This window comes from Sardina pilchardus, chromosome 12 (genome assembly GCF_963854185.1).
Source record: "Sardina pilchardus chromosome 12, fSarPil1.1, whole genome shotgun sequence".
NCBI classification, from domain to species: domain Eukaryota; kingdom Metazoa; phylum Chordata; class Actinopteri; order Clupeiformes; family Clupeidae; genus Sardina; species Sardina pilchardus.
The window spans coordinates 2,227,384-2,252,207 of NC_085005.1; the positions used below are offsets into that span (position 1 = coordinate 2,227,384).

At 39.7% G+C, this 24,824-nt stretch overlaps 2 protein-coding genes across 4 annotated transcripts in view; one reads left to right on the top strand and one right to left on the bottom strand.

Moving 5' to 3' along the window:
• Nucleotides 1-637: 637 nt before the first annotated feature.
• On the top strand, nucleotides 638-2,362 carry LOC134098573 (glutathione-specific gamma-glutamylcyclotransferase 1-like). Its single transcript, XM_062551653.1, has 3 exons — nucleotides 638-1,259; nucleotides 1,382-1,417; nucleotides 1,669-2,362. Exons 1-3 carry the CDS (start codon nucleotides 1,089-1,091, stop codon nucleotides 2,047-2,049), a joined length of 588 nt encoding a protein of 195 aa, XP_062407637.1. The 5' UTR covers nucleotides 638-1,088; the 3' UTR covers nucleotides 2,050-2,362.
• Nucleotides 2,363-2,521: 159 nt separating this feature from the next.
• Nucleotides 2,522-24,824, bottom strand: part of ino80 (INO80 complex ATPase subunit) — a 44,340-nt gene continuing 22,037 nt past the window's right edge. For all 3 annotated transcript variants that reach the window (XM_062551654.1, XM_062551655.1, XM_062551657.1), the window contains exons 19-36: nucleotides 21,906-21,991; nucleotides 21,269-21,436; nucleotides 21,018-21,151; nucleotides 20,823-20,890; nucleotides 19,694-19,787; nucleotides 18,431-18,599; nucleotides 18,156-18,296; nucleotides 17,606-17,831; nucleotides 17,299-17,426; nucleotides 15,583-15,677; nucleotides 14,581-14,653; nucleotides 13,084-13,242; nucleotides 9,716-9,818; nucleotides 8,082-8,170; nucleotides 6,747-6,908; nucleotides 6,294-6,447; nucleotides 5,290-5,505; nucleotides 2,522-4,049 (exon numbers count right to left, since the gene is read on the bottom strand). In XM_062551654.1, coding sequence (XP_062407638.1) covers nucleotides 3,847-4,049; nucleotides 5,290-5,505; nucleotides 6,294-6,447; nucleotides 6,747-6,908; nucleotides 8,082-8,170; nucleotides 9,716-9,818; nucleotides 13,084-13,242; nucleotides 14,581-14,653; nucleotides 15,583-15,677; nucleotides 17,299-17,426; nucleotides 17,606-17,831; nucleotides 18,156-18,296; nucleotides 18,431-18,599; nucleotides 19,694-19,787; nucleotides 20,823-20,890; nucleotides 21,018-21,151; nucleotides 21,269-21,436; nucleotides 21,906-21,991 — 2,468 coding nt within the window. In that variant the 3' untranslated portion in view covers nucleotides 2,522-3,846. The remainder of the gene's footprint in view (nucleotides 4,050-5,289; nucleotides 5,506-6,293; nucleotides 6,448-6,746; nucleotides 6,909-8,081; nucleotides 8,171-9,715; nucleotides 9,819-13,083; nucleotides 13,243-14,580; nucleotides 14,654-15,582; nucleotides 15,678-17,298; nucleotides 17,427-17,605; nucleotides 17,832-18,155; nucleotides 18,297-18,430; nucleotides 18,600-19,693; nucleotides 19,788-20,822; nucleotides 20,891-21,017; nucleotides 21,152-21,268; nucleotides 21,437-21,905; nucleotides 21,992-24,824) is intronic.

The window sequence follows — 24,824 nt, forward strand, 5'->3', positions numbered from 1 at the left end:
TGTTAACAATGATTTAAATGGGTGGAAATACCATTGAAACCCTGTAGATTTGCAAACTGATTATATGTGAAGGACTTGATTCAGTGAAGTTAATGTTAGTAGTAGAACATTGATTCAACCATAAGTAGGCCCACAGGCTATAACCTTTTGCTACCTGGGCAAGATACATTTTCATATTATAGGCCAACAATTTTCTTCAATAATACAACTATCAATAATAATTCAATAATACTAATTATTCAAGGAAGACATGCTCGGCTGTGTAACATAGGGCTTAGTCTACAAGCTTGGCCTTCACTGCCTGATGTAATCTTTTCTGTTGTTTCACTGTGCATGAAATGCCGCAGATGGTTGCATCAGCCAGACCTGCAGATAATCAGATGCAAATCAGTATGACAGAGACGGGAACAAAACGAGCTGATTGGCCACAATAGACCCATTCTCCAATCGGGTAAGTGCGAGGCTATTTTTTCCATGAAATCTAAGCCAATGGAAAGACAGAAATGCTTGAACTTCATACGTCACACTACAACCAAATATGATTCGTCAAAATAGTATGGCTGGTCCGCCTTACTGAAATCTAATTGGCGCAATAGAAAAGGGTGTGGTACTGAAGTTGTCATAAGCGGCCAGTGTCTTCTCAGTCATCCTCACTACGGGAAAAGAACGAAGTCGTGGCCGAAAGACTTTGAAGCTACTGTCTTTCTGCGGTGTTGCCGGATTATTTTGATAGGCATTTTACAGTTGCTGGTTTAGCGAACGAGAACAAAGGAACTAGGATCGTTTGCAGACATTTTTATTTCGTTTCGACTTGAAATTCAGTTGGAAATATGTCTTTTTAATTCAGCATGGAGCAACAATAAGCGTCGGCATGCACAGTGCAAGGCAAAACGTAAACTATTCCATCTTTACAACTGCTAAGCAGTTGGGCTCTAATACCGTCCGCGGTATTGCGGTGAGCCAACCAATACCTCTCCTTCTCGATCGAAGGAAACAAACACTGGCAAGTTAACCTGCTATTTCAGTGTTCTGTTAGTGTTTTTTTTTCTCGGAAACCGTCACCTCTCGCTAAAGCTAGATAATCCGCCATGAAACCCCAAGACATCTTAGTGGGAAAAAACAGCCTGTGGATCTTCGGATATGGCTCGTTAGTCTGGAAGCCTGACTTTAAGTATAAAAAAAGCAATGTCGGATACATTACGGGCTACAAAAGACGTTTCTGGCACGGGGACAACTTCCATCGAGGAGACGATGAAATGGTATGTAAATTGTCAGATATGTGCTTAATTAAGCCATAGATAGCGAAATAAATCAATCTGAATGTTCACGTTGGCAGTATTGAGGGTGTGACGCTGACTTTTCCCCCTATCTGTTCCCGCAGCCCGGAAGAGTTGTGACGCTCATCGAAGATGATGACGTAAGTAGCTTTTATGTTTCCATTTGAGCAAAGGGTGCAATGTGAATCTTTCGAGATGTACAGCAGGAATTGTGAATAGAGTGCCTTGTAGTAATGCTGCCACCATTAAACCTTATAGATGTCCATATCTGTATTGTATTATAGCATGAGGATGGCAATTATTACAATATTCGTGTCCGCTCTGAAATAATTTTGATTGAAGTAGAAGTTACATTTGTTCTTGTTTAATCTAATTTTGTTTTTTTCTTTAGGCGTGCACATGGGGCACGGCTTTTGAGGTCATTGGCGCACAAATGGAGGAGTGTCTGAAGTACCTGAACATGAGGGAGTCTGTGAGGGGCGGGTACATTACCAAGTTGGTTGAATTCTTCCCTCATGGCCAAAATCAAACACCTGTTCCAGCTGTGGTTTACATTGCCACCCCTGAAAATCCAATGTACCTGGGACCAGCAAGTCCAGAGGAAATTGCAGCCCAGATAATTGTTTGCAAAGGCAACTCGGGGCACAACATTGAGTACCTGCTTCGCCTGGCTGAGTTCATGAGGACCACCTGTCCAGATGTAGAGGACACCCATCTGTTCTCTATAGAGGCAGCTGCCCTGACCCTCGTGCCTATATTATTGGCATCCTAAAAGTCTGTACTTGTTGTGTAAGCCTACATGCTGTAATTGTTCAACACTCCATTCTGTGTAGTGTGTGTCTGTGTAATATGACTTGGTGCTTGTATGCACCCTGTGTGCGCATCTCCATTGGAGATTCACAAAGGAAAGTAAAGGGAAGTCTTTGATGTTATGTATTCATTAAGCACTGCAAGTGTATGGCACTGCTGTTGTGTGGACCTGATGAATGTTTAACTTGGTCAAAACTGGTCCTGTGAGCTATTTTTAAAAGAAACTTCTGCTCATTAAAACACGTGTGCAGCCAAAATAAAAATCAAGGCATGAATTATCATTGTGTAGTGATTGTGACTATTGTATTTCGTTCAGTCTTGCTGAAGGATGCCCTCCCATTCCAATACAAGAATATTGAACATGGAAATGGTACAGTATTTTACCATCTGCATAGATTCAAATGGACAGTTAAGTCAAGAGTTCAACATCCTAGTTGTCTCAGATGGGCAAGTTTAATATCAAATTACAAGTCTGAGCCAAGGTTTTAATAAAAAAAAAACTTCGGCAATAACAACAGAGAACCCCCCCCCCTACAAATGTAGGGGTAATAGTGTGTAATCTTGTCTACCCAGTGCCATACTTAAAATGCAACGCACTGGCATAAATCTCTTAAAGTAATAGGACTGGGGTGCAGTTTTTACAGTCATAAAAATACTGGCAGTGAACGGAGGTAAGCAAGAGGACTGAAAGAGAACATGTTATCTAACATTTTTTACATAACACACGATAAGGTGACGCAGAAAAATGATCACACATTAAAAAAAAAACATGGTTTCAATGCAATTATATTCATAATTTAAACAATAAACATATCATACATTGTACATCAAGTTTAAGTTATTACAATCAGTTAAATAACTGATCAAGCAGCTATTAACATTTTTTCCTGCAATTCTTTTAATCCTATAAAATAATTGTAATTCTGTATTTGCAGAAACAGTTGTTTAGTACTTAAATAGTTGATGCTGGTATCACAACACATTTTATCTTCACAATGAAGGGCTGTAAAAGCAGTCTTTCCTAATAAGTCTTTTTCAGGGCTTTAATGAGTATCATTGACGTATTGATTCAGGAAATGTATGGGGAAGACAGACAGGACATTCCATTTTTAATACACCTGACAAAAGTTCAGTTAAAATAAGTTTAAGTATGAAACATGAACTGGAAACGGAATTGAAACAGGAAGAAATATGAGTAACAGAATGCACCAGAGGTTGTAAGTGATCATTGAAAGAAGGATAAATATTTAAATGGCTGAGGAAAAAGAAACAACAGATCTATAGGGACACCTTAAAACTGTTTTTATGATCATGTACAACTGAGCCCTTTTCTAAAACATCTTGGGCTGGTGTTAATTTTACATCAACCAAATATTCAACATATTCTATAAAAACCTAATGTTAAATTTTTTGTGTAGTGCACTTCTTATGCCAAATTGCTCCGCATTGATTCTCTTTTTGACTCCTGATTGGTCCTGCATTGCATGCATATCTGAACATTTTTGAATATTTTACACCAATACAGAAATATAAGCAGCGGTGTTGTGATACTAAATATAGCCCTCAGAGTTGAGCTGGTGTTTTTGGGTCCACCCACCCAAGTGGACAAGCTTTGCTGAGAAGAGTGAATCTGGTTTTCGACAATCCCTAAACAGTTTTTCCAAGAACAGATTTGAGTCAACTTTCAGATATAGACATCTGAAGAATCATATTAACAGGTAACTTTAGTTGCAGTCCACTGCATTTCGTCATGCTCTGCCTATTGTTGAGATGAGCCACTGGCCCCTTTGCCTTTCTTAGCAGAGTTGTGATGGATATGAGAGCTACTGTGTGATGCATGCTGTGGGCCAAGAGAAATTGTGCCAGTCTTGGTTACAACAGAGGAGGCATTACTTGTAGGAGTGCATGGCATGGCTGAAGTCCTGGTCAATGAGGGCGGTAGAGGGCCTGATGAGGTAAGACCTGGAGAGTAGAGGTTAAAATAGATTTACAAAACAAATCGCCAAGGAAAACAGTAGGGTGCTCTCCATACCAACTTACTAAATGCTCATGATCATGCCCCCAGAGTGTAGCACTATCTCCCTGGCAGCTCTAGCTGTTGGCTGCAGCAACTTGAGCTGAGTAGAACCGATTGTTTTAGTTTATTTTGCACCAACTGTACTCAGTGACCTCGAGAAGTAGAGATCTATGTGTAAAATCGCTGGAATTCTCCTTTAAAAAAAGAGTGTGAAGCATGGTGGGGGCAACATTATGTTGTGGGGATGTTTCTCTTCAGTGGAGACTGGGCAATTGGTCAGGATAGGAGGGAAAATGGATGCTGCCAAGTACACCCAAATGATTGAGGAAAACCTGCGTCCCTCTGCTAGACAGCTGAATATGGGCAGGTCATTTGCCTTCCAACACGGCAATGATCCTAAACATACTGCCAAAAGAACAAAGTAGTGGCTTAAGGATAAGATGGTGAATATCCTTGAGTGGCAAAGTCAGAGCCCTGACTTAAATCCTATAGAAAATCTGTGGATTGACTTGAAGAGAGCAGTCCATCGCCATTCCCTACAGAATTTGACTGAATTTAAACAATTCTGCACAGAAGATTGGGCAAATATTCCCCAATCTAGGCGTGCAAAGCTATAATAGACATATACAAACAGATTGAGGGCTGTAATGAAAGCAAAAGGAAGCTATACAAATTGTTAAGTCAGGGGTATGATGACTTTTCCAACCCTGTTATTCTAGTTTTACATTTTTTATTAATTTTCAGAACTGTTGACTTTTTTTTCATTATTTTGATGTTGTACAGCTACATTTGTGAATAAAACTGAAAAAGATTGTTTTTAAAATGGGTTTTGATTTCAGGCTGTAAGACAAAAAAAAGTAACTATTTCAAAAGGGTATGATGACTTTCTATAGGCACTGTATACATAGGTCTATAATGGCTCTGGTTATCACAAGTCTAGGGCTCCAATCTCACATCTGTAGACGGTAATGTTTACAATTTCGGAATTATAAAAAAAAAACATGTTCAATTTCATAATAAGTCACACCTGACTATAAATCGCAGGGCCAGCCAAACTATGAAAAAAAGTGAGACTTATGTGTAGAGCATTCACGCACAATCATTATTTCATGTTTGACGGAGATGGCGTTTAGAGGCTATTGCTTCGGAACTCTTCATATGTTTTTCTGCATGAGTATAACTCACCTTTGGACACACTGAACCCATATGCAGCATATGCAGCTGCTGAAGCCGCTGCTGCTCCTGCCATAGCCCCTGCCATTGCTGCTGCACTGCCAGCTGTTGATTTGCGTCCTCGGCCTTTCACAGAGGATTTCCCAATCCCTCCTGACCCTTTCGGCCGTCCACGACTCCGGCCACCTTTCCCCTTGCCTGAAGTGGACATCTCCTGAGACGAAACTCCTGCAAACCAACATATGACAGTGTCAAAGACTATTTGAAGTCAAAACAATGAATTATGTAGCCAAAACACCACAACACTCTCAACACAACACTTCATGTGTCAATAGAATTTTGTAATTTTTAGTGTTTCAAGATGAGACACACACAAATGACCTGTTTGAACCACGGTTCCTTCGTCATATTCATATACATATTCATTGTCATAAACCCTTTCACATATAGCTGATAAAATGTAGGTTGTAAAGTAGTGGGGAGAACCCATTTGTAAATTTCAAATTATGTTCATATAATGATCCAGCTCTCATCATTGCTATGGCACTCAAACATGTTTCTAAGCCCACGAAAACACACACTTAGACACATTTACAGATTGGTTTACACCATTTTGAATACTACAGTATATTCTACCAAATACGAAAAGTATTGGGACAACTGGCATGACATCCCATTCTAATTCTGTGTGCTTCCACTCTTTTGGAAATCTTTGCCCATTCAGAAAAGCATTTGTGGGTTCAAGCACTGACGTTAGACAAGGTGGCTAACAATGTCTGTTCATCTAAAAGGTGTCTTTCATACCCAAATCACTTAAACATATCTTTTTGGACCTTACTTTGTGTACTGTGTAGTCATGCTGGGAAAGGGATAATGGCATAATGGTTGTTTTTCAGGGATGGACTTGGGATTTTTTTTGTATATATACAATATTGTACAGGAACTTCATAATAATATACATCTCTAAAGAAACTGAACTGAGATAGCCATCAAATATGTATGTGCTTGATACAAACCGTTTGTGTTTTCTGTGCCAGTGACTGAGGCAGGCGAATTTGTGGCACGGGACTGTGGTGCAGAGGACACTGGTTCATCCACAATCACCAGCATGTCGTTACTGCTCTCATCTGGGGCAATGGAGCCTGGCTGCAACTCACTGCTCAACGAGATCTACAGACAGAGCAATGCATTCAAACTGGGGGTAGGTGTGGCACCAAACCAGTGTCAATATGAAACAGAGGGGAATGAGAGTGATGTCAATCACTGAGAATACAACTATATTTTTTACAGTCTATTTATTCTTGATCTTTTTCAACTCCACGGAATATTTGATAATATGGTTAGATTCACTAGTGGTGGTCTCAAAATGAATACAGACTACTAAAGCACACTTGAGGATATTAAAAAGTGATCGGTTCCAATGCAATGTGCTTTGTTCTATACTGTACATTACCCCCAGTCATCCTTACCTCACTAAAAGGGCTGGGCATTGTTGAGTCCATATCCAAGCTCATGAAGGAGTCATCTCCGTCTGCTGATAAATTGGAATTGTCTGCTGAGGGAGCGCAGGGGATAACGAGGTTCACTCCTTCCTTTCTCCTTTTGACATCCACCTCATCTTCCTTTTTCCTCTGAATGTCAGGCAACGTTTACAACAAAAACAATTACAGCAGAAGAATGAGAATGCAGAACATCATTAAAATAAGCTATGCCAGGCACAGAGCTAACATAAACCAGCATGGGCCACCACGCCTTTGCTGGAATAAGCAGAACAGGTCACCTCCACAACCCAGGGTGATACCCAGGCCATGAAGCTAAGATAAGATGAGCCTTTAATGTCTCCTGGGTGGAGAAATTTGCCAAGGGGCAATCGAGAGAGTGAGATTATGAAGATTAGACAAAAAAAACAGGAGACGTAAATGGAGGAGGCTGAAATGCAATGAGCTCCAGAGGAGTGCAAGGTTGTAGAACTTTAGCCATAAAAGTCGGGTTATGTTGTAACGCTGTAATGCCGTAGAGTCGTCAGGCGTAGACTGTAGGAGTCCACAGAAAGAGCACTGACATGGTTTATTAATCAGGACCAACAACAATGCTATTTGTATTGGTAATGTCTTCCACATCTGTCAAAGGTTCACATGGTGGTGCAGTGACAGCCTCCAGTACTATGGACAGGTTCTATGACCGGGAGAGCAGCTTTGAAACCTGGAGCGCACAACACACCCCCTTCAAAAATCAGTGCACTAGCGGGTGTTGGCATGAGTGTTGTTCCACAAAATCAGTTTGCGTGCAAACTTTTTGCTACAAAAGTTTCACAGCGGTCAACTCCCCAGGGCCAACCGAAACTAATGGTAGTGTGTTAACCCAATAATTCAACCCTGAGTGAGTGTTGCCATCACTATAGAAAAACTTCAATGCATAGCCGTGCTCACTATTTTTGATTTTAGATGATCTGACAATCTCGGGAAATACATTTAATCCATGGTCAGACTAACTGATTTACATGTTAAGACCCCAGAGATGATGTTATTATAGTGTGGAGTTCAAAGTCAAATGGCAATTTCTGGAAATGCAAATGCGTTTTGAGTCTCATCTGAGTTCCATTACCACCAAGCTGTCTTTGCATTGTGTAACTAGAGACTAACTGCTAGGCCCTGGGAAACTGCATCGGAAAGACCAGACGCTACAGATACAGTATGGCGCTTGATAATGATGATAATGAACCAGATGCACACCCCTAGTAACACTATGGGTATTTAGTCCCGATTCTGAGGTGTTTGTTCAAAAGCAGAACTACAAAAGCATACCCTCTCAGCATATTTTTCCCGTTTCCGTTTGCGGTCCTTTACTTTACTGCTCTCTTCCTGTTGTCGCTTCTCTTCTTGCCTCAGACGCACTAAACAACATAAGAGGGAGAAAATCAGCAACCTTAAAATCAGCAACAATAAACCACGTTACACGGAATTTTCACCTCATATATCTATACCAGGTATTCAATTAAACTTCAGAGAGGTCCAGTAATAATAATAATAATAATGTAATAATAAATAATAATAATGACACATTTGTTCTATTTGATACTATTTGGTCCAAGCACCAATGGTTGCTTTCCAGAGTAAACACAGTGAAAAATAATATATATATTTTTTAAATAAAAAAAAAAGAGTGGTAGTAAAAGGCACATTAAAGTCCATAAGCCATTTAAAAAAGGTTTTAAGAGCTGTTTTGTATTATGAGATGGAGTGCAGAGTGCTGATGTGTGAGGGGAGTGAGTGCAGCAGTGGCACAGGAAAAGGCCTTTGCTCCCATTGTGCATTGTGCTGTTTAGTACTGTCAATAATAATGCTGCTGTAGATGCATGTAGTGAACAGGAGGGCGTAGAAGTCTGTAGGAGTTCTGGGACATATGGAGGGCAAAGGTTATGAAGGGCTATAAATGTCATGGACTTTAAACAGGACTTTAAAGTTGATCCGTTGAGAGACAATGAACGAGTGTACAGGTAGCTCTATCAGGAGAGGTGTAACGTGTCGGGAGGACTTTGTGCGGGTGATAATCCATGCTGCAGAGTTTTGAATGATTTGTGTGAGTGCAGGGCGCAGTCTGGAGATGTTCATGAGGTGAAAAAACGCAGCCCGACAGACATTATTGATGTGGTTGGAAAATGAAAGGTTATACTGTCCAGTATAACACCAAGGCTTTTCACCTGTTTGGAAACAGGTATGGTGGTTTCATCAAAGGAGATTGAGGAGATACTGTTTATGCAAGTGTAAATGTGGTGCCAATGAGTACGGTAGCAGCTCAGTTTTCTTACTGTTAATTTTCAGGTAATTTCTTAGATCTGAAAAGCGGATGCGCTCAAACTCCGAATATTAGAGTCTTTTAGAGTCAGGTAATTTCTTAGACATCCATGTCTGAATGAAATGAAGACAAGCAATGAAGGTATTGGGAGAGTGGTAGTGCGTTTGGCAGACACATAGAGCTACATGTGTGTCATCAGCATAGGAGTGAAGGTGGATGTCATAGTGCCTGAGGATGTTACCAAGGGGAAGGAGGTAGATGATGATCAGAAGTGGCCACAGTAGTGAAACCTGTGGAAGGATGGAGCTTTCTGACTAGTGGTCCTGAATTTGGAAATAATATGTCTGTCTGCTAAATAGTGAGCAAACCATGCATGGTCTGTGCTATGGCACAGATTCCAACGCTTGCTAGCCGCTCGCTAGTTAGTGGGAAATTGTGTCTTTTACGTTGACCCATAATCCAAGAAACGTTCAGAGAACATTTGTTAGCACGTTATTGCCCAGTGAATGATTGTGGTGAAAGCAGTGAACCCCCAGATTTTAGTGGGTCGACCTGGGCCATATACCTGGGCCTTAGTCCACTGAAAACGCAGTTTAACAATAAAGTTGTAAGTTGCCGTTAATAAGAGAGAATGTGAACTCACACTTTTTTTCCAGTTCCTCATCATCCAGAAGTAGGCCGACCACCTCTTTAGGCTTGAGTGTATCTGGCTTGAAGTTTCCTCCAGATATCACCATTCTCTGGATCTAAAGCAAAGGAACCACAATTGAGGTGTTTAGATAAGCATAACATCATTTCAAAATTATGAGAGTACTGACATAATTTGATTGACAATACCATTACAGTGTAAAATCTGACTGATGTCAAACTCGAGCTTTCACTGAAAGCAAGCAGTGGATATTTCACAGGCTTGCAAAAGCAAATTTTCAAGGCTCAGCGTGATTGAACTGTAATTTTGAGCACATATATTTCCCTTATACTTAATTTGCATTTCTTTTACATTATTATTTTTATTATTACTATATATTAGTTTCAGCTCAGGGGACAAAAACCTCCTGAAAGATACAGATTCTAGGCAATTCAATGAAAGGATTACAGTCAGAGCTGTACGCTTAGCTTTTTAACTAGGAGCACAGGTGCTCCTACATGAAAAAATTTAGGAGCACAGAAAAAATTTAGGAGCACTATGACATTTGTATACATTTTGTTAACAATTTATAGCATTTTAGGATCTGCATAATTACCGATTAGGCGAAATACAGGAAGTAGAGCGGTCGCCCTGTCTGCGGTGTGCGTGAGGCAACGAGGATTATTCCTATGTAAATCGCAGTTACACTTTCAACATAAAGTCTGTATATTTAGACTTCGAATTTCGTCACATAATTTACACCACAGCTACATAAGAGTTTACCAAAGATAGCGACGTTGTCCGATTTCTATTTAATAAATTTTTCTGGATTTGGGGAGGTCATGTTATGGAGGCTATTTTTTTCCAGTGTTTCCATTTATTCCTATGGGAATGTTGTGTGTTGTGTGTCGACAGTCTATTTTCTTGCTGAATCCTATTTTAATATTTCATACTTATTGCTGAAACAAGTATTTAATTCCAACATTAATCATTACATTACTTTTTAATCACTGTGGGCTGTACATAATGATTAAATGGTAGTTAGCATGCTATAAGGTCAAGTCAGTTCAACGTAGCCAGCAGTGTTAAATCCCCTACTACTTTCCGTTTACAAATATTTCAATATAGTAATTCATGAATTAATATCAGTAATTCAAGATACCTTCGTTAGTAACTGGGGGCCACTGTCTGATCACGTAAAACCAAGTAACTTTATTTATAATGTCACTGCTCTCAGTCACCGGCATTTATTGGCATACAACAACTATGAGAACGCACACCGCAGCAATGGCGCCGTCGCAAGATGGCGACATACCCAAATCGCTCACCGAATCGGTGTATAGCGTAAAATATTCAGTAATTTGAATACTTCATATTGATTACGCTTGTCTTTAATGATATTACAGGGGTGCTGTGTAGGTCTAATTGAGTGCCTGTCACTTTAAGAAGTACCGTACGTGAGCTCGGGTGAAGCTGGGTGGAATTTAACACACGGTTTCCACACCGTGTTTATCAACCATGATAATAATAATATTTGAAATGAACACGGTAATTTTCATAGTCAACATTTTTATCATGGTTTACCGTTTCACCGGTAATTGCTACATAGTCACCAACTGATGAATGAACAGATTGAAGAAAAAGAAGAATGGATTTGGAGTGACATTTCTTGTGTGTGTGTGTGAGAGCGCGAGGTTGATGCTGAAGGCGTGAGTGTCCAGCCAGGTGCGTAAGAGTTGTCAACTCTGACATTTGTATACAGGTGTGCGAAAATTGTACTATACTTTGATCCACTTGGTGTGGATTCATTTTAGGAGCAAAATGCGAATGGCTTCATCACATGTAACACTAGAAATTTTATTTATATGTTAAAGTGCCCATGTGATAAGATATATGTGGGAAAAACCACACGCTGTTTAAAACAAAGAATCAGCGAACACAAAAGCTCAATTAGACGATCTGATCCCAACTACCCGGTAGCCTGTCATTTTAATGAACATTCTCATACTGTCTCCTCCCTTCGCTTCCAGGGTATCGAACAAGTGAAGCTGCCCAGAGGGGGTGACATTGATAAAAAAATTATGCCAGAGGGAATTGTTTTGGATACACACCTTGGATTCACTCCACCCAAAAGGTTTAAATACTGATTTTGATATGAGTGTGTTACTGTAATACTGTTAGGAACTGAATGAACTGCATTGTATGATGACTAAATGTCTGATGTTTATGCAGTTCTACACTCCTGGTTGTATCAAAATGACTCTGTTTATTTGTGTTTTTGTACTTTTTTATTTTGTTTATTGTAATTGCACATTTGAGGATATTGTTAATTCAAAATCACCTCAGTTACCTAGTGTATGCCACTGACATGTATTAGACAGACTACAAATATGTCTACTGGACTACATCTCCCAAGAGGTCATGAGTAATCAGACAGGTGTGTCCCGTTTGATTGATTGCACTAATTGAACCCTTGTTAGGCTATTAAATGTACTGCTCTGTATGTGGTGTGCAATGCCCTGATGAAGGTCTAAGGACCGAAAGCTTGGTATAAGTAAAAGACACTTTTTTGCATGGATCCAAGTGTGCAGAGACTTTTTTCCTATACGAGCAAAATGCGAATGAAAGGGTTGAAATCAGTACTCGCACGTGTGCGCCCATTTTATTTTTCTACTAGCACTAATATATTTTGAGTCGCATTTGCGACGACCTGCTCGCACTGTACAGCCCTGATTACAGTCACCAAGAATATTTACTCAGAATAGAAGTGCCATTTAAACCTGAATGTGAACGTATGAGCTGTTGATGTTTTTTACAAATTGTTAAGGCTGTATACAAAAAATACTACTAGATACTTAAGCAAGATTATACTGCTGTGACTATTTTCTGGTAAGATATGAGATATGACCAAATTTAGCAAAACAATGAGTGAAATAAGCCTTTTATGGGCAAAGAGAACCTAGATCTTTGGTTGTGACAAGAAATGTCATTTTATATTTAATTGAGAAAATGTTCAGAAATGTTTAAGTGTATCTACTTCTGAAATACATTCACATGTTTGACTATGGCCCAGTAAGACGGTCTGAAGTTGCATGTCCATGCTGATAATGAGGGAGACCAGCTGATTATTATGCGGCAACATTGGAGGAGTGACAGAAAAACAGTTTATTTTTTTAGCAACATTAAAAATAGCAGTTGTAACAATTATGTGGACATGACAGGTGCTAAAGTGCTCACTCAAGGTCTCAGGGAATGTTAGATTGTTCTAAGTCAAGCAAATATGGTCAAAAGATGATCCCAAGATGATCCCAAGATGACCCCCTGGTATGTGTTTTACATTTTGATTTCAATGGGCAAATGGACAATTTTGTAACTTTGCTTACCTCACTCTTCTCTTTGGCTCTCTGTAAGATGCGCTCCTCAATGGTGCCTTTGCAAATAAGGCGATATACAGTGACCTGCTTAGTCTGACCAAGCCGGTGAGCCCGGTCCATAGCCTGTTGGTCCACAGTGGGATTCCAGTCACTATCGTAAAATATCACCTGGAGAGACAAAAAAAAAAGACTCATTAAGAGCTAATAATTATTGTGAGGAAGATCTGTTATGTAGTAGCTTAGCTTAGCTTTGCCTTGAGATGGGAGAAATACGGATTTCAATGTTGGACTTGTAAAAATCGTAATTGCAAGCAGGAAGTCCTATTCATGGGTTTCATTGAAATCCATATTTCTTCCATCTCAAGGCAAACTGAGGGAATGATGCACGACCATTCAAAAACATGACTGGTTTTCTAAAGATACAAAGCTTAATGCTAATCGCTGAAGTGTCCCTTTAAAGCAACAGCAAAGAGTTTTTTGTACCTTAAAATAATGTTCCCCAAATCATTTCAGTGCTTAATCAACTAGTAACTGGGTGAACGGTAGCCTAGAAATCTAGACGCCCCTAGCGGCAGCAAATGTAATTTATCCTATTGTGTGGAGAGGGAAGGTTACGCATCCTGCTACTTGAAAACAAGAAGATGATTCGATTAGCGTTATCCTATTGCGGGGAGGGAATTTGAAAGACAACTGTTTATCCCACCCCTCCGATTGAGCCCTGTCTACGCTGAGTGTCCAGACCCTACATCTTGATGTGGGTCTGGCTCGTCAGGCTAGGTGAACGGCACTTCTGCATTTGCTTTGCGGCGCTCTATTGGCTATAACCGCACTATGTAAGTTTACCAGATCGGGTAGCGGTTCCATAGTACAATGGAATGAGACATAAGAAACTACAAATTTGACTTACTTCAATGTCGCAATATATCATACTTTCATAAAATCATGCAACATACTCTACCTTGTCTGTGGACATCGTTATTTGCTAGACAAACAAATATTGTTCGTGTGACAGAGGAAAAGTGCTTTAGTGTTGCTTTAAATACTTTGAAGGGATTGAGTTAGACCAGACAAAATCATAAAATGTTAAGAGGACGATTCCTTGGCTCATTGGAGACAAAAATTGGGATAGGTGCCTCAATGGGGCCTTAACTATTAGCAGTGGCTTATACATTGATTTTGCTAAATGTCTTCAGCTATAAGGTTTATACGCAGGGGCAGTTAATATTAATATATTATTATGTTTTAGTTTCTTTTCACTTGCATACAACACCGTCCTGCGGCTTATACACAATGTGGCTAATACATAGGAAATGACTGTGTGCAATGTCGTGTGAGTTCAAAATTGAATGGGCATATCTCAGGTAAGAAAAGAGATATCTGGCTTACATTTTTTGAATGGTAGTTATAAAACATAGACACTTTGAAGACAATATGAGCAAAAATATCGATTCAAAATGTAATTACGCTAGAGACACAAACAGAGGGTCTGTACAGGCTCAAACTTACTGTATCAGCTGCTGTGAGGTTAATGCCTAGACCTCCTGCTCTTGTGCTAAGGAGAAAGACAAAAATATCCGTCCTATTGGAGAGACAAAAGAGGAAGAAGTCATCAGAAACATAGAATCGTCAGAATAAAGGGTTGCAGTGAGGAAGAGTTAAGGAGACAGCAAGTCAGCCACCTTAAAATGAGTGATCTTATCACCTGGTGTTTTTACTTATTTTATACAGTGCCCTCCATAAGTATTTGAACACATGCTAAAGTTGACTAAAAAGAGGTATATAACATCATCTTTTGGAAATTGATTTAAAAAATGAGAAAATATCCATCCCTTAAGGACCCCAATTTTCTTTGAGAATGAATAATGTATCGTAATAAATAAACGTTTTCCTTAGAAATACAGGGGTCATAAGTATTGGGGCCCCTCAATTCCCATAGAGGCAGGCAGATTTTTATTTTTAGAGGCCACTTATTTCATGGATCCAGGATACTGTATGATACTATGCACCCTAATAAAGTTCCCTTGACCTTTGGAATTAAAATAATCCCACATCATCACATACCCTTCACCATCCCTAGAGATTGGCATGGTGTTTTTTTCAGTTAGCTTATTAGCTGGTTTCATGCTCATTGAGCTAAATGCAAATCAAACCACCTAATAGGCTAACTGAAAAAAACACCATACCAATCTTTAGGTGAAGTGAAGGGTACAGTATGTGTGTTCAAATGCTTATGGAGGGCACTGTAAATCAAAGGTACAGTCCATAATTCTAATAATTCTTAACATATTTTTTGTCAAATTCAATAAACTCCGCCTCAAGGTCCCCTAGCTTTCCATTCAGTTCAGAGTGTGGTCAAAGGCCTCAGGGACTCAGGGACTCCAGTCAATTAATACCTTGCCTCAGAAGCACGGAAGGAAAGAGTGTAATTTAATTGGCTGTTGAGCTAAAACATTATCTAACTCAGGAGTCAGCCTTTAAACCACAGATGGACAACTACAGAGTACGCACCTGCTTTGAAAGTCAGCAACCATATCTCGTCGTTCTGAAATCTTGGATGAACCATCCAGACGCATGTATGTGTGCTTCCGGTAAACCATATACTCCTGACAGGATGAAAATAAATATATGGTACAATATACAACAGGGTACAACATGGTATAATGTTTCTAAATACTCTTCATTGACACTGTAGGTGATGGTGACACTGTAGGTGATGGTCTTTCATATCATTCCGCAATGGAATTTCGTTGAAAGTGAAAGACAGCTAGTAACGTTGCCACAACATCTGAAACAGTCACGTTCTATCTGTGTGGCAAACTGTTTATTTTGTTAGTGGAAGCCACGAAACGGTAGCTAAGTAATTGCCAAAGAGACATTGGCCCTCATTTATCAACCGAGCGTAGAAACCAGCGTATATCTGAGCGCAGAAACCATCTTACGACGAGGCTCACGTGTGATTCATCAAACTTTCGTATCACTCCAATTCTAGCGTAAGAATAAACATGTGTTGATAAATGTCGCGGCTGGAAACAAGCGTAATTTAAATATCACCCCCTAGAATTTACGACATGAAGGTGCATTATACGTCCAAAAGAGATCATTAGTGATCTCGAGCCACAGTGACGTCCAGCTGAACCTTGTTAATTTTGACAGCTAGAAGCTGTCATCAAGGAAGGCGGGAAACTAGAGCGATTTAAGCGCAACAGACTTTATTTTCGCAGAGAGAACGCATCATACTATAAATACATTCATTACAAAGCCATACGACACTGAAATTTGCCCTTTGAAAATAATTTAAAATATATAATTCATAAATGTTGCGTTTGCCAAAGAGAAAGTATAATCATCTCCTATGGTTTTTCTAAGCCATCAAATGTGTCAATACAATATGCTACATTACAGCAAATAGGCTGCACATGTACAGGAAAGGTGTTATGTCCGAGATAGTCCATAAATTCAACTCATCAACTTTGTAATCCACCGGCGATTTACTGCTGCACAGTGCTATGCTGCCTGAAAAACTTGCGTACGCGACTAGACGTGAGATTTGAGCGTATAGCACCGATCACGTTCACATTGATAAATGCCATACTTTGCGTGGAAACAAGCGTACCCCTGTTTTACGCCTGTTTTTGGTCGTACGCATGTTTCATAAATGAGGGCCATTGTCTTAAGTTTCTTTTCTCGTTTTGGCAAGTAGCCGTATAATAAGCGGGATAATATATAGAACAGGTCATTATTGGGAAAATAAGTACCTTCAGGGTACCAGCATTATACATTATCGCTTCCTTAACTGATGTTCGGCTCAAAATGTACCTTCCTGGGTGTGTACTGATTGTATTGAAATGCTGCTGCTTCTGCTGCATAACTTCAGTGTTAGTTTAACATCAAGAGTATTCCATTAACGTGTGTTAATCTCTACAGTCTTCTCATGCAGTTTTTATGTTAAGCAAATCAAACAGATATTGAATGATTTTTACACTGATTTCTTAAAAATGGTGCTTCTACGGCCATGGCTATGGTTGCTGTAATTGACCATGATTTTATTTTTTTAATGTTTCTTCTTCTAATCCTCATTATTTTTTATTATTGTCATTATTAGAATAAAAGACTGGCTGTATGACAGCAGTATACACCAGTGGGGTTCTTTCAGTGTTCTAGACTATAGATCTGGGAGACAGTACTGTTTTGGACTTAAGTCCTTCTTTTGGCTCTGATACTCACCTCCAGCAAGTCAATCATTCGAGTCATCTGAGAGTATATGAGAATGCGATGTCCTTGAGCCTTCAGCTTGCTGAGCAACTTATCCAAGGTATGTAACTTGCCACTGTGTGTAATTAGAGTCTCTTTGTCTAAAAACAAATGTTTGAAAAGAAAATGTTTTAAATTGGAGCAGAACTGTAGCAACTGGAACTTCATCCAATGTAATTGCTTTTATGGCCATTGTAGGAACAGTATTTTCCCCAAAACGTGCAGCCCCAACAAATACATGCATTTTTTTTTCACAATAACAGCCAATATCCCTCCATACCTGGTATCCTAATGAAAGACCATCCATGTCTGGGGTATTGTGCCATCACTCCACCAAGATATTCTGTATGGAAGACCTGGGATCGAGAAGCCCAGGAAGAGGCTAGCTCTGGTGATCCATACAGAATGCATTGCTTAGCAGTTTGACAACTTCCAGCCCGCATTAGACGCCCTTCATACTCAGCACTGCGGTCATCACAGTAGCGCTCCATTGGAGGCGCTGTCACCTAAGAAGGGGGGAACAAGATTAATGCTCCTACAGTCAAAGCTTCAATTTCTGCTTTGGTGTTTTGGTAGCAACATCGCAACAGACAAAACACTTTGCATAAACCTCTTCTATTTTCCCACAGGGATTTATTTTTGGGAACACAGGAAGCTAAAAATGTCTGGCTTCCAGTTGACTTCCATAATGGAACTATCCAACTTACTGTAACAGACTACTTTCATCAATGGGAGTGATTTCAAATAATCACAGGAAAGGTGTTAAGTTCAAATGTAATGCCTTAAGGCATAAACATAATTGAATATAAGCTGCAGACTCATGTACATACCCTTGGCACAACAGCAAGGAGAAATTTAGGTAATTCATACGGCTGGCATGGACTTAGAGCAGGAGTTGAAGAAAGTTCCCTAAGGCCAGGTACATCCACAGGTGTCAACAACCCTTGCTGATGCCTGGTGAACACCAAATCCTAAATTCATGGAATAAAGATGAACTATTAAAAAGGAGACAGCATTTCCAGAATTTGTCTAAAGTGTTGAATATTTTGGGGGGCTGTGTGGCCATCTATAAAGAATGTGCTCAGAGTAACAAGATGAGGCTTACCTGAAGGACAGGACTATAATGTGTGCTTGGGAAAGAGGTTGGTGTGTTGAGCCACAGTATCATATCTTTTGTGTTAAGCTTCTCATTCTGATCCTGGTTCTCCATGGCCCACAGTCGTCGCATGTAGAGCCGGTAGGAGTATTTCAGCGACAGAGCTATCGCTAACCATCTGTTGAGAGTGAGAAGACATAAGGGTCAAATCAGATAAGGTCCAAACACTGTCTATATCAACGAATATAACGAATTGCTTTACATCTAGGCACCGGCTACAACAAGGTAGCGATGGAGTTTCTCACACATTAGTCATGGTAGAGCCAGCGAAAAGAGGCAGAAAGCTAATACACCGTTGTCGGAACATGGAAAGAGGAAAAAGCAGGCTGACCGAGCATGGAGTGTTGTAAAATATCTACTATGGAGCTGTAGGACATTCGTTGAGGCCAGAATTGAAATTTCATATGGAGTAGCTACCAGGAACATGTAAATATGTGGAAGTGGGTCAATGTATAGTCCTGTCCTGAATCTAGCAATATAAGAGCCATGGTGGAAGGGAGACTCTGGGCCTGTACAGAGATATGTGATGTGTGCCTTACAGAAATAAATGTCATTTTTTATTTAGTGATGAAAAATGTGATCAGTCTTCTCTGTTTCAGCCCTCCACATCTGTGATATGAACTGATCTGACCTGACTTGACATCAGCATGCACAGTAGCCTGAGTGTGCACTATGACAATTCTCTACAACTTTTGTACTAATGTAGAGTGGTATAGACTGTAAATATGATGGAATTTGATTTCATTTCATGATTGTTTTTTTAATGTGAACTCTTGATCATACAGATACTTAAAGCCCCACTTCTGCTCTGTCACACTATAATGGGTGCGATATTTAGACGCATTTTGCGTCAATAGTCCTCTAAGGAACAACAGATGTCACTCTCATTGGTTTGAAGGACGTTATGCCCAAAACACATCCATGACTGATTAAGAAACAGAAGAATAACCCTTTTGAACAATGTGCCCAATGATCACAAAATCACGGTGAATGTGGACTGGACACGTCCTTAAGTTTTGCACTTCCGTCCATCCATTTCTGATTGCCAAAATAGGCTCTTAGTGTACAAAGTGCAAATGTCACACCTGTTCCAACCACTTTCCTGGCTTCTATCTGATTTAACACAGATTGACTCAAAAGACAATATATATGAAACACTCAAAATATTTACACAATGCAACCCTCAAAACACTCAGAGAGAAAGTCACCCACCGAATTAGACTGCCCTGCAGCATGATGCTGGACATCTCAGATGGGGAGACATCGATGAAACGCAGGAACGAAAAGCAACTTCGCTCATCGTCACCTAAGCAGAGAGAGGAACACATGCCATAAGCAAATACAGTGGAGTGCCAATTTGACTCAAAGCTAATACAATTGTAAAGACCTATGTTGGCAAACAGATGCTGTAACAAAGGCATGCTGGTTAACATTTGTATGCTATGAGAAAAATAATAATTATTATTTGAAAATGCAAACAAACAAAAAAACGAGTTTGTACTTGTGCATGAATTTACACATTTTGAGGAACTAAATGCATGTTTGTACAGGCTCACAAAGTCGACTAGAGGGGTATTTTTGAATGCATCAATAACACAGCTTCTTAATTGAAACTGGTTTTAGGTAGTCAGAGATGTATTTATTTTTACTCTGGTCTTTAGTAGGCTACTATTCTGAGACCCATCTCACAACTTCTAGGCATGTGTGGGTGTGTTTGTACATACTACATACTGTATGTGTATCAAACATAACTTAAAGATAATAAGACTGGTAGAAGGGGCATTCAAATCTTCACAAAAATTGTGAAGATGTAGTTTATAAAATCCAATTTATAAGATGACAATTTAGGTTTCTTTCAAACATTTGCTCTGTATCTGACTGGGGAGTGTCTCTGGCATGACCGACCACAGAAGTACTCAGAGCTCAGACGTAAACCAGAGTAAGCAGTCCTATGCCTGGTGACAGAGCCTTGACTGTCTATATTTGGACAGTTTAACAGAACCAAGAGTTGGAGGGTCAACAAGAGAAGGCTGTGCAGCTATATATTATACAGGGTGACACAGGGCTTATACCCCCAGAGCACTTCCTTGGTCGGTCACACCAGAGATGCTCCCCATAGTGAAATAACTCACTCATGTTATCAGAGAACCATGGTTCCATCAAGTAACAGCAGGACACTTAATGAACTGCTGTTCAAACTCGGTAGCAGGGCACAATTTTAACAAACATAAACAAAATACGACCAATATAAACAGCATTCTTTAACCAGCACGTGAACAAGAAAGCATAGCAAAATGTAAGAGTTTGTACAGGGTTGATGAAGGCAGTTATGTATACTCACTATTTCTGTGAAACAGGGACTGCTGAATGTAATGTGGAGAGAATGGAGAAAGCAAAACCTGAAGCAACCTATGGTTGAGACAAACACAGAAATTAGGCAGGAATATGTTTAACTTCAATGTCAACTACCACCTCAACACATATTCATATTCTATTCTTCTAGGATATGTAGAGGATGTATTAATTTACCACTTACTTAATCCTGTTCTGGTTTGTTGTCTGTAGAAGGCCTTGTCGGTACATGAACTTAGAAATTCGGAAAGGTTTGAGAGTCATGTGAAAAGGTGAGCGTGTCTCTTGCCTCTCAAACAGGTCTGGATGATTACACACCTTTAAGAGAAGAAAAAATAAAACAAATAAAACAACTTGCCACAACAACAGAATTGTAATCGACTGATGATTACAAACGGAAAACCAAGCTCAAAAGCCCAGCAGTAGTTTCCCCACCTTCCTGAACTGCATGACAAGATTCATGAGGCTGCTAGTAGTGTTGTGAGCCTGCTGAGAGGATCCCATAGATGACTGCAGCAGGTCTTCTATGGAGATCTTATTCTTGAGAGCTTGGTACAGGAGACGCTGTCTACTGGTTAGCTGGCAATATGTCAGGATCTCAATCTGAAAATATAAAAGTTTGAAACAATTTAGACCCTCATCCTGGCAATGTGCATTAAAGGGACACTTCACCGATTAGCATTAAGCTTTGTATCTTTAGAAAACCATGTTTTGTATCTTTAGAAAACCATGTCATGTTTTTGAATGGCTGTGCATCATTCCCTCAGTTTGCCTTGAGATGGGAGAAACAAAGTGTAAACTTCTTGCAGGCTAGCCTAAATTATAGTCGCAAAAGAGTACCATTTGTGTGAGGGTAATAGGCAACGCAGATCCATAAATCTGGCTAGTTTTATGTGTGGTGAAGTCAGCGGTGTCAAGGTAGCAGCTACGCTACTATGCTTTAGTATAAACAGTGTAATTAAGTAGCCTTGGCCCAAGGTACCAGAACATGTTTATGAGTATGAGTAAATGAGCATAGTATCGGCTTGTTATCCAATGCTGGTATTGATATTGGTGAATCCCTATGGATTACCTTATCCGACAACTCATTTTCCACATCCTTCTTGATTCGTCGAAGCATGAATGGTTTGAGAATCATGTGAAGTCTGGAGAGCTGGTCTTAAATATCAAGGGAAACACAAGAAATATGATTACAAAAGCTGATACAACACAGTACCCAAGATCAAAACATATACACAACAATCACACAACAGGTGATAACAATACAGCATGAGAAAACATCTATGATCTATAAAAAGTGTTTCCTCCGTGTGTGTGCGTGTTTCTTTCCTTTTAGATCCCCCCTCTGACCATCTACGGCACCCATTTGAAGTATAAGAAAAGAAGAATGAGCCAGTGAATTCCTGTCATTGTTTATGTTAGGGGTGTTCATCATGCACTGTTTTACTGATAACCGATAGGGGCTGCAACGATTAGTCAACAAAGTAAATTATGAAAATTTGTTGACACAGAAATTAATTGTTCAATAATGTATGAATGATGGCACAACAGAGAGAGGCAGGGTGAAGTGATGGTGAGGTCAATACTTTCAAACGTGTGGTAGCATTTTAGTGAAATAAAGCAAAACAATTCAGACTCCATAAAGCAGCGCTGTTTTTTCACAGCAGACGGGGGTGAGCATCTCAAATGCAAGCACTCTGGAGCCATGATCTAGCCAAGTGCATCACGTGTGTGTGGCGTCAAGATGTATCAGATGGGCCATCAGGTAGTCCCCATTAACGTTATTATCTTTTTTTTACATTTTGTAATTAAGGTTGAAATACTGAGAAAACAAATGATTAAATAGCTAGATATATTGAAATTAAATTAAATATAAGCTTATTCTTCAAATTGACTTTCATTTGATGTTGATCTGGAACATATTTGATCCGGTTGTCATTGACAGATCATGGGTACACTTACTGTAAGTGTCTTATCATGGAGTGGTGATTGTAATAGGCTTAGTTTATGGCTTTATGGTGCATGCGTAATTGTTCAAATGTCATTAAATAAATTATATGGAAATACGTTATCTTAGTCTCGTCTCAAAGCTGTGAATAAATGGGATGGGCCGCAAAAGATTTTCAGACATCAGCAACCTTAGGTTTAGGAACCTCTGATCTAGCCTACTTTGGATTGGTACATTTAGGCAAGTAACTATTTCAATGACTATAATGTTATATCGCAGTGTTTATGTTATCTTACTGAACAGAAAAGCAAATGCTCAGGAGACTACCCCCAAGAGAGTGTGATAAAAAAAAAAAAACTTTCAACGAAGCTATACTAACAAAGCTACTCTGATTTTAGAAACTGTTCACATGCCTTCGTCAACCAGTATGGACATTTAATCCGGGAAGGTGTTATTCAACTAGCACACAGAGCAGAAATTGTGGTGTGGTAGCCCATCATTAACTAAACCCATATAGAAAGGCTTTAGCCTAAAGTGTCCAGTGTATGATTTTGATAATGTGTGTGCGTGTGTCAATCAATCGTAACAGTCTGCATAATCTTTGCAGCCAACCTTACAGTGTGTTCTAACAGGATGTGATGCGAGCAAACATTAGCGATAATTAGCCTACATTGTTTTCAATTGGAGTGTCCTGACTGCATCAATGTGAGCAGAGCGATGCAAAGTGACATTCTGAGACTCCCCCTTTCTATTTTGTTTCTGTTGCTCACGTTTCTCGGCTATTTGCTTGCCCGGATATTATTAGGACATGGTGTTACAGTGTTTTTCTGTAAACATTATTGCAATGCCGTCATATCTGTCTCGTTTTAACAGTTAGGACAATGCTGAAGAGAAAGTCATCATTCTCAAAATAATCTATGGCTGTGAGTTTTGTTTTCAAATGCTTTTGGTCAAATGTCTGGATAAGAATGAGGAATGTTTAAGAGAGACAGACTATACTATGGGTGTTTTAGGCATAGTGCAGGCTAAAGCAGGGCTGTACGCTTAGCTTTTTCACTAGCAGCAGCACAGGTGCTCCTTAATGAAAACATTTAGGAGCACAGAAATAAAATTAGGAGCACTATGACATTTCCTTGAAAACCTTATTGCCTTAAGCAGGATACAGATCATTCACAGCAGTGGCAATCCTAGTCTCTTCCACACATGGCTTGTCTTGTTAGACTGCATGAAAATGCACTCTACTGTTATCCGATATCTTCTTATTATTTTTCTTCTAACGAATTTGTGCGTCTAATTCAGCCTCAACCGTTTAACGTAGAAACTTCATTCAAACTGTGTCGCATAGATCTTACTTTTGTGACTTCAGCTATGTATTTTTCAACTTTGTAACTTTTACACTTTTTGAACTATGGATTGAAAACTATTACAAATTTCTCCATAGACTTAACATTGTGCCGCCATGTTGGATACCAACAACCAGCTACTTCACGGGCATGGTACGCTAGTCCTTGGCTAACTAGCATAGCTATGACTAGCATTAGCTGCGCAGCCTCGTCTGAGGCTAACCAAAGCCCATTTGACACAACAGGGTTGTTTATGAGGGTTAATTCCGAAAGACTGAAACCTGAGTTCTGAGCTATAATTTAGCACACATAAACAGTTCATTGCAGGATGCTGGGAGCCAATCAGATTGCAGGATTCCAACAGCCAATCAGATTGCAGGATTCCGGGAGCCAATCAAATCGCAGGATTTTGGGAGCCAATCAGATTGCAGGATTTTGGGAGCCAATCAAATTGCCGGATTCTGGGAGCCAATCAGATTGCAGGATTCTGGGAGCCAATCAAATTGCAGGATTCTGGGAGCCAATCAGACTGAAGGATTCCAACAACCAATCAGATTGCAGGATTTTGGGAGCCAATCAAATTGCAGGATTCCAACAGCCAATCAGATTGCAGGATTCCAACAGCCAATCAGATTGCAGGATTCCAACAGCCAATCAGATTGCAGGATTCTGGGGCCAATCAGATTGCAGGATTCCAACA

Bases quoted from the DNA above. Each gene is read 5' to 3' on its own strand.
- LOC134098573 (XM_062551653.1), top strand. From the start codon at position 1,089: ATGAAACCCCAAGACATCTTAGTGGGAAAAAACAGCCTGTGGATCTTC. The intron at 1,260-1,381 runs GTATGTAAATTG...CTGTTCCCGCAG, and splicing joins ATCGAGGAGACGATGAAATG to CCCGGAAGAGTTGTGACGCT. The intron at 1,418-1,668 runs GTAAGTAGCTTT...TTTTTTCTTTAG, and splicing joins CGCTCATCGAAGATGATGAC to GCGTGCACATGGGGCACGGC.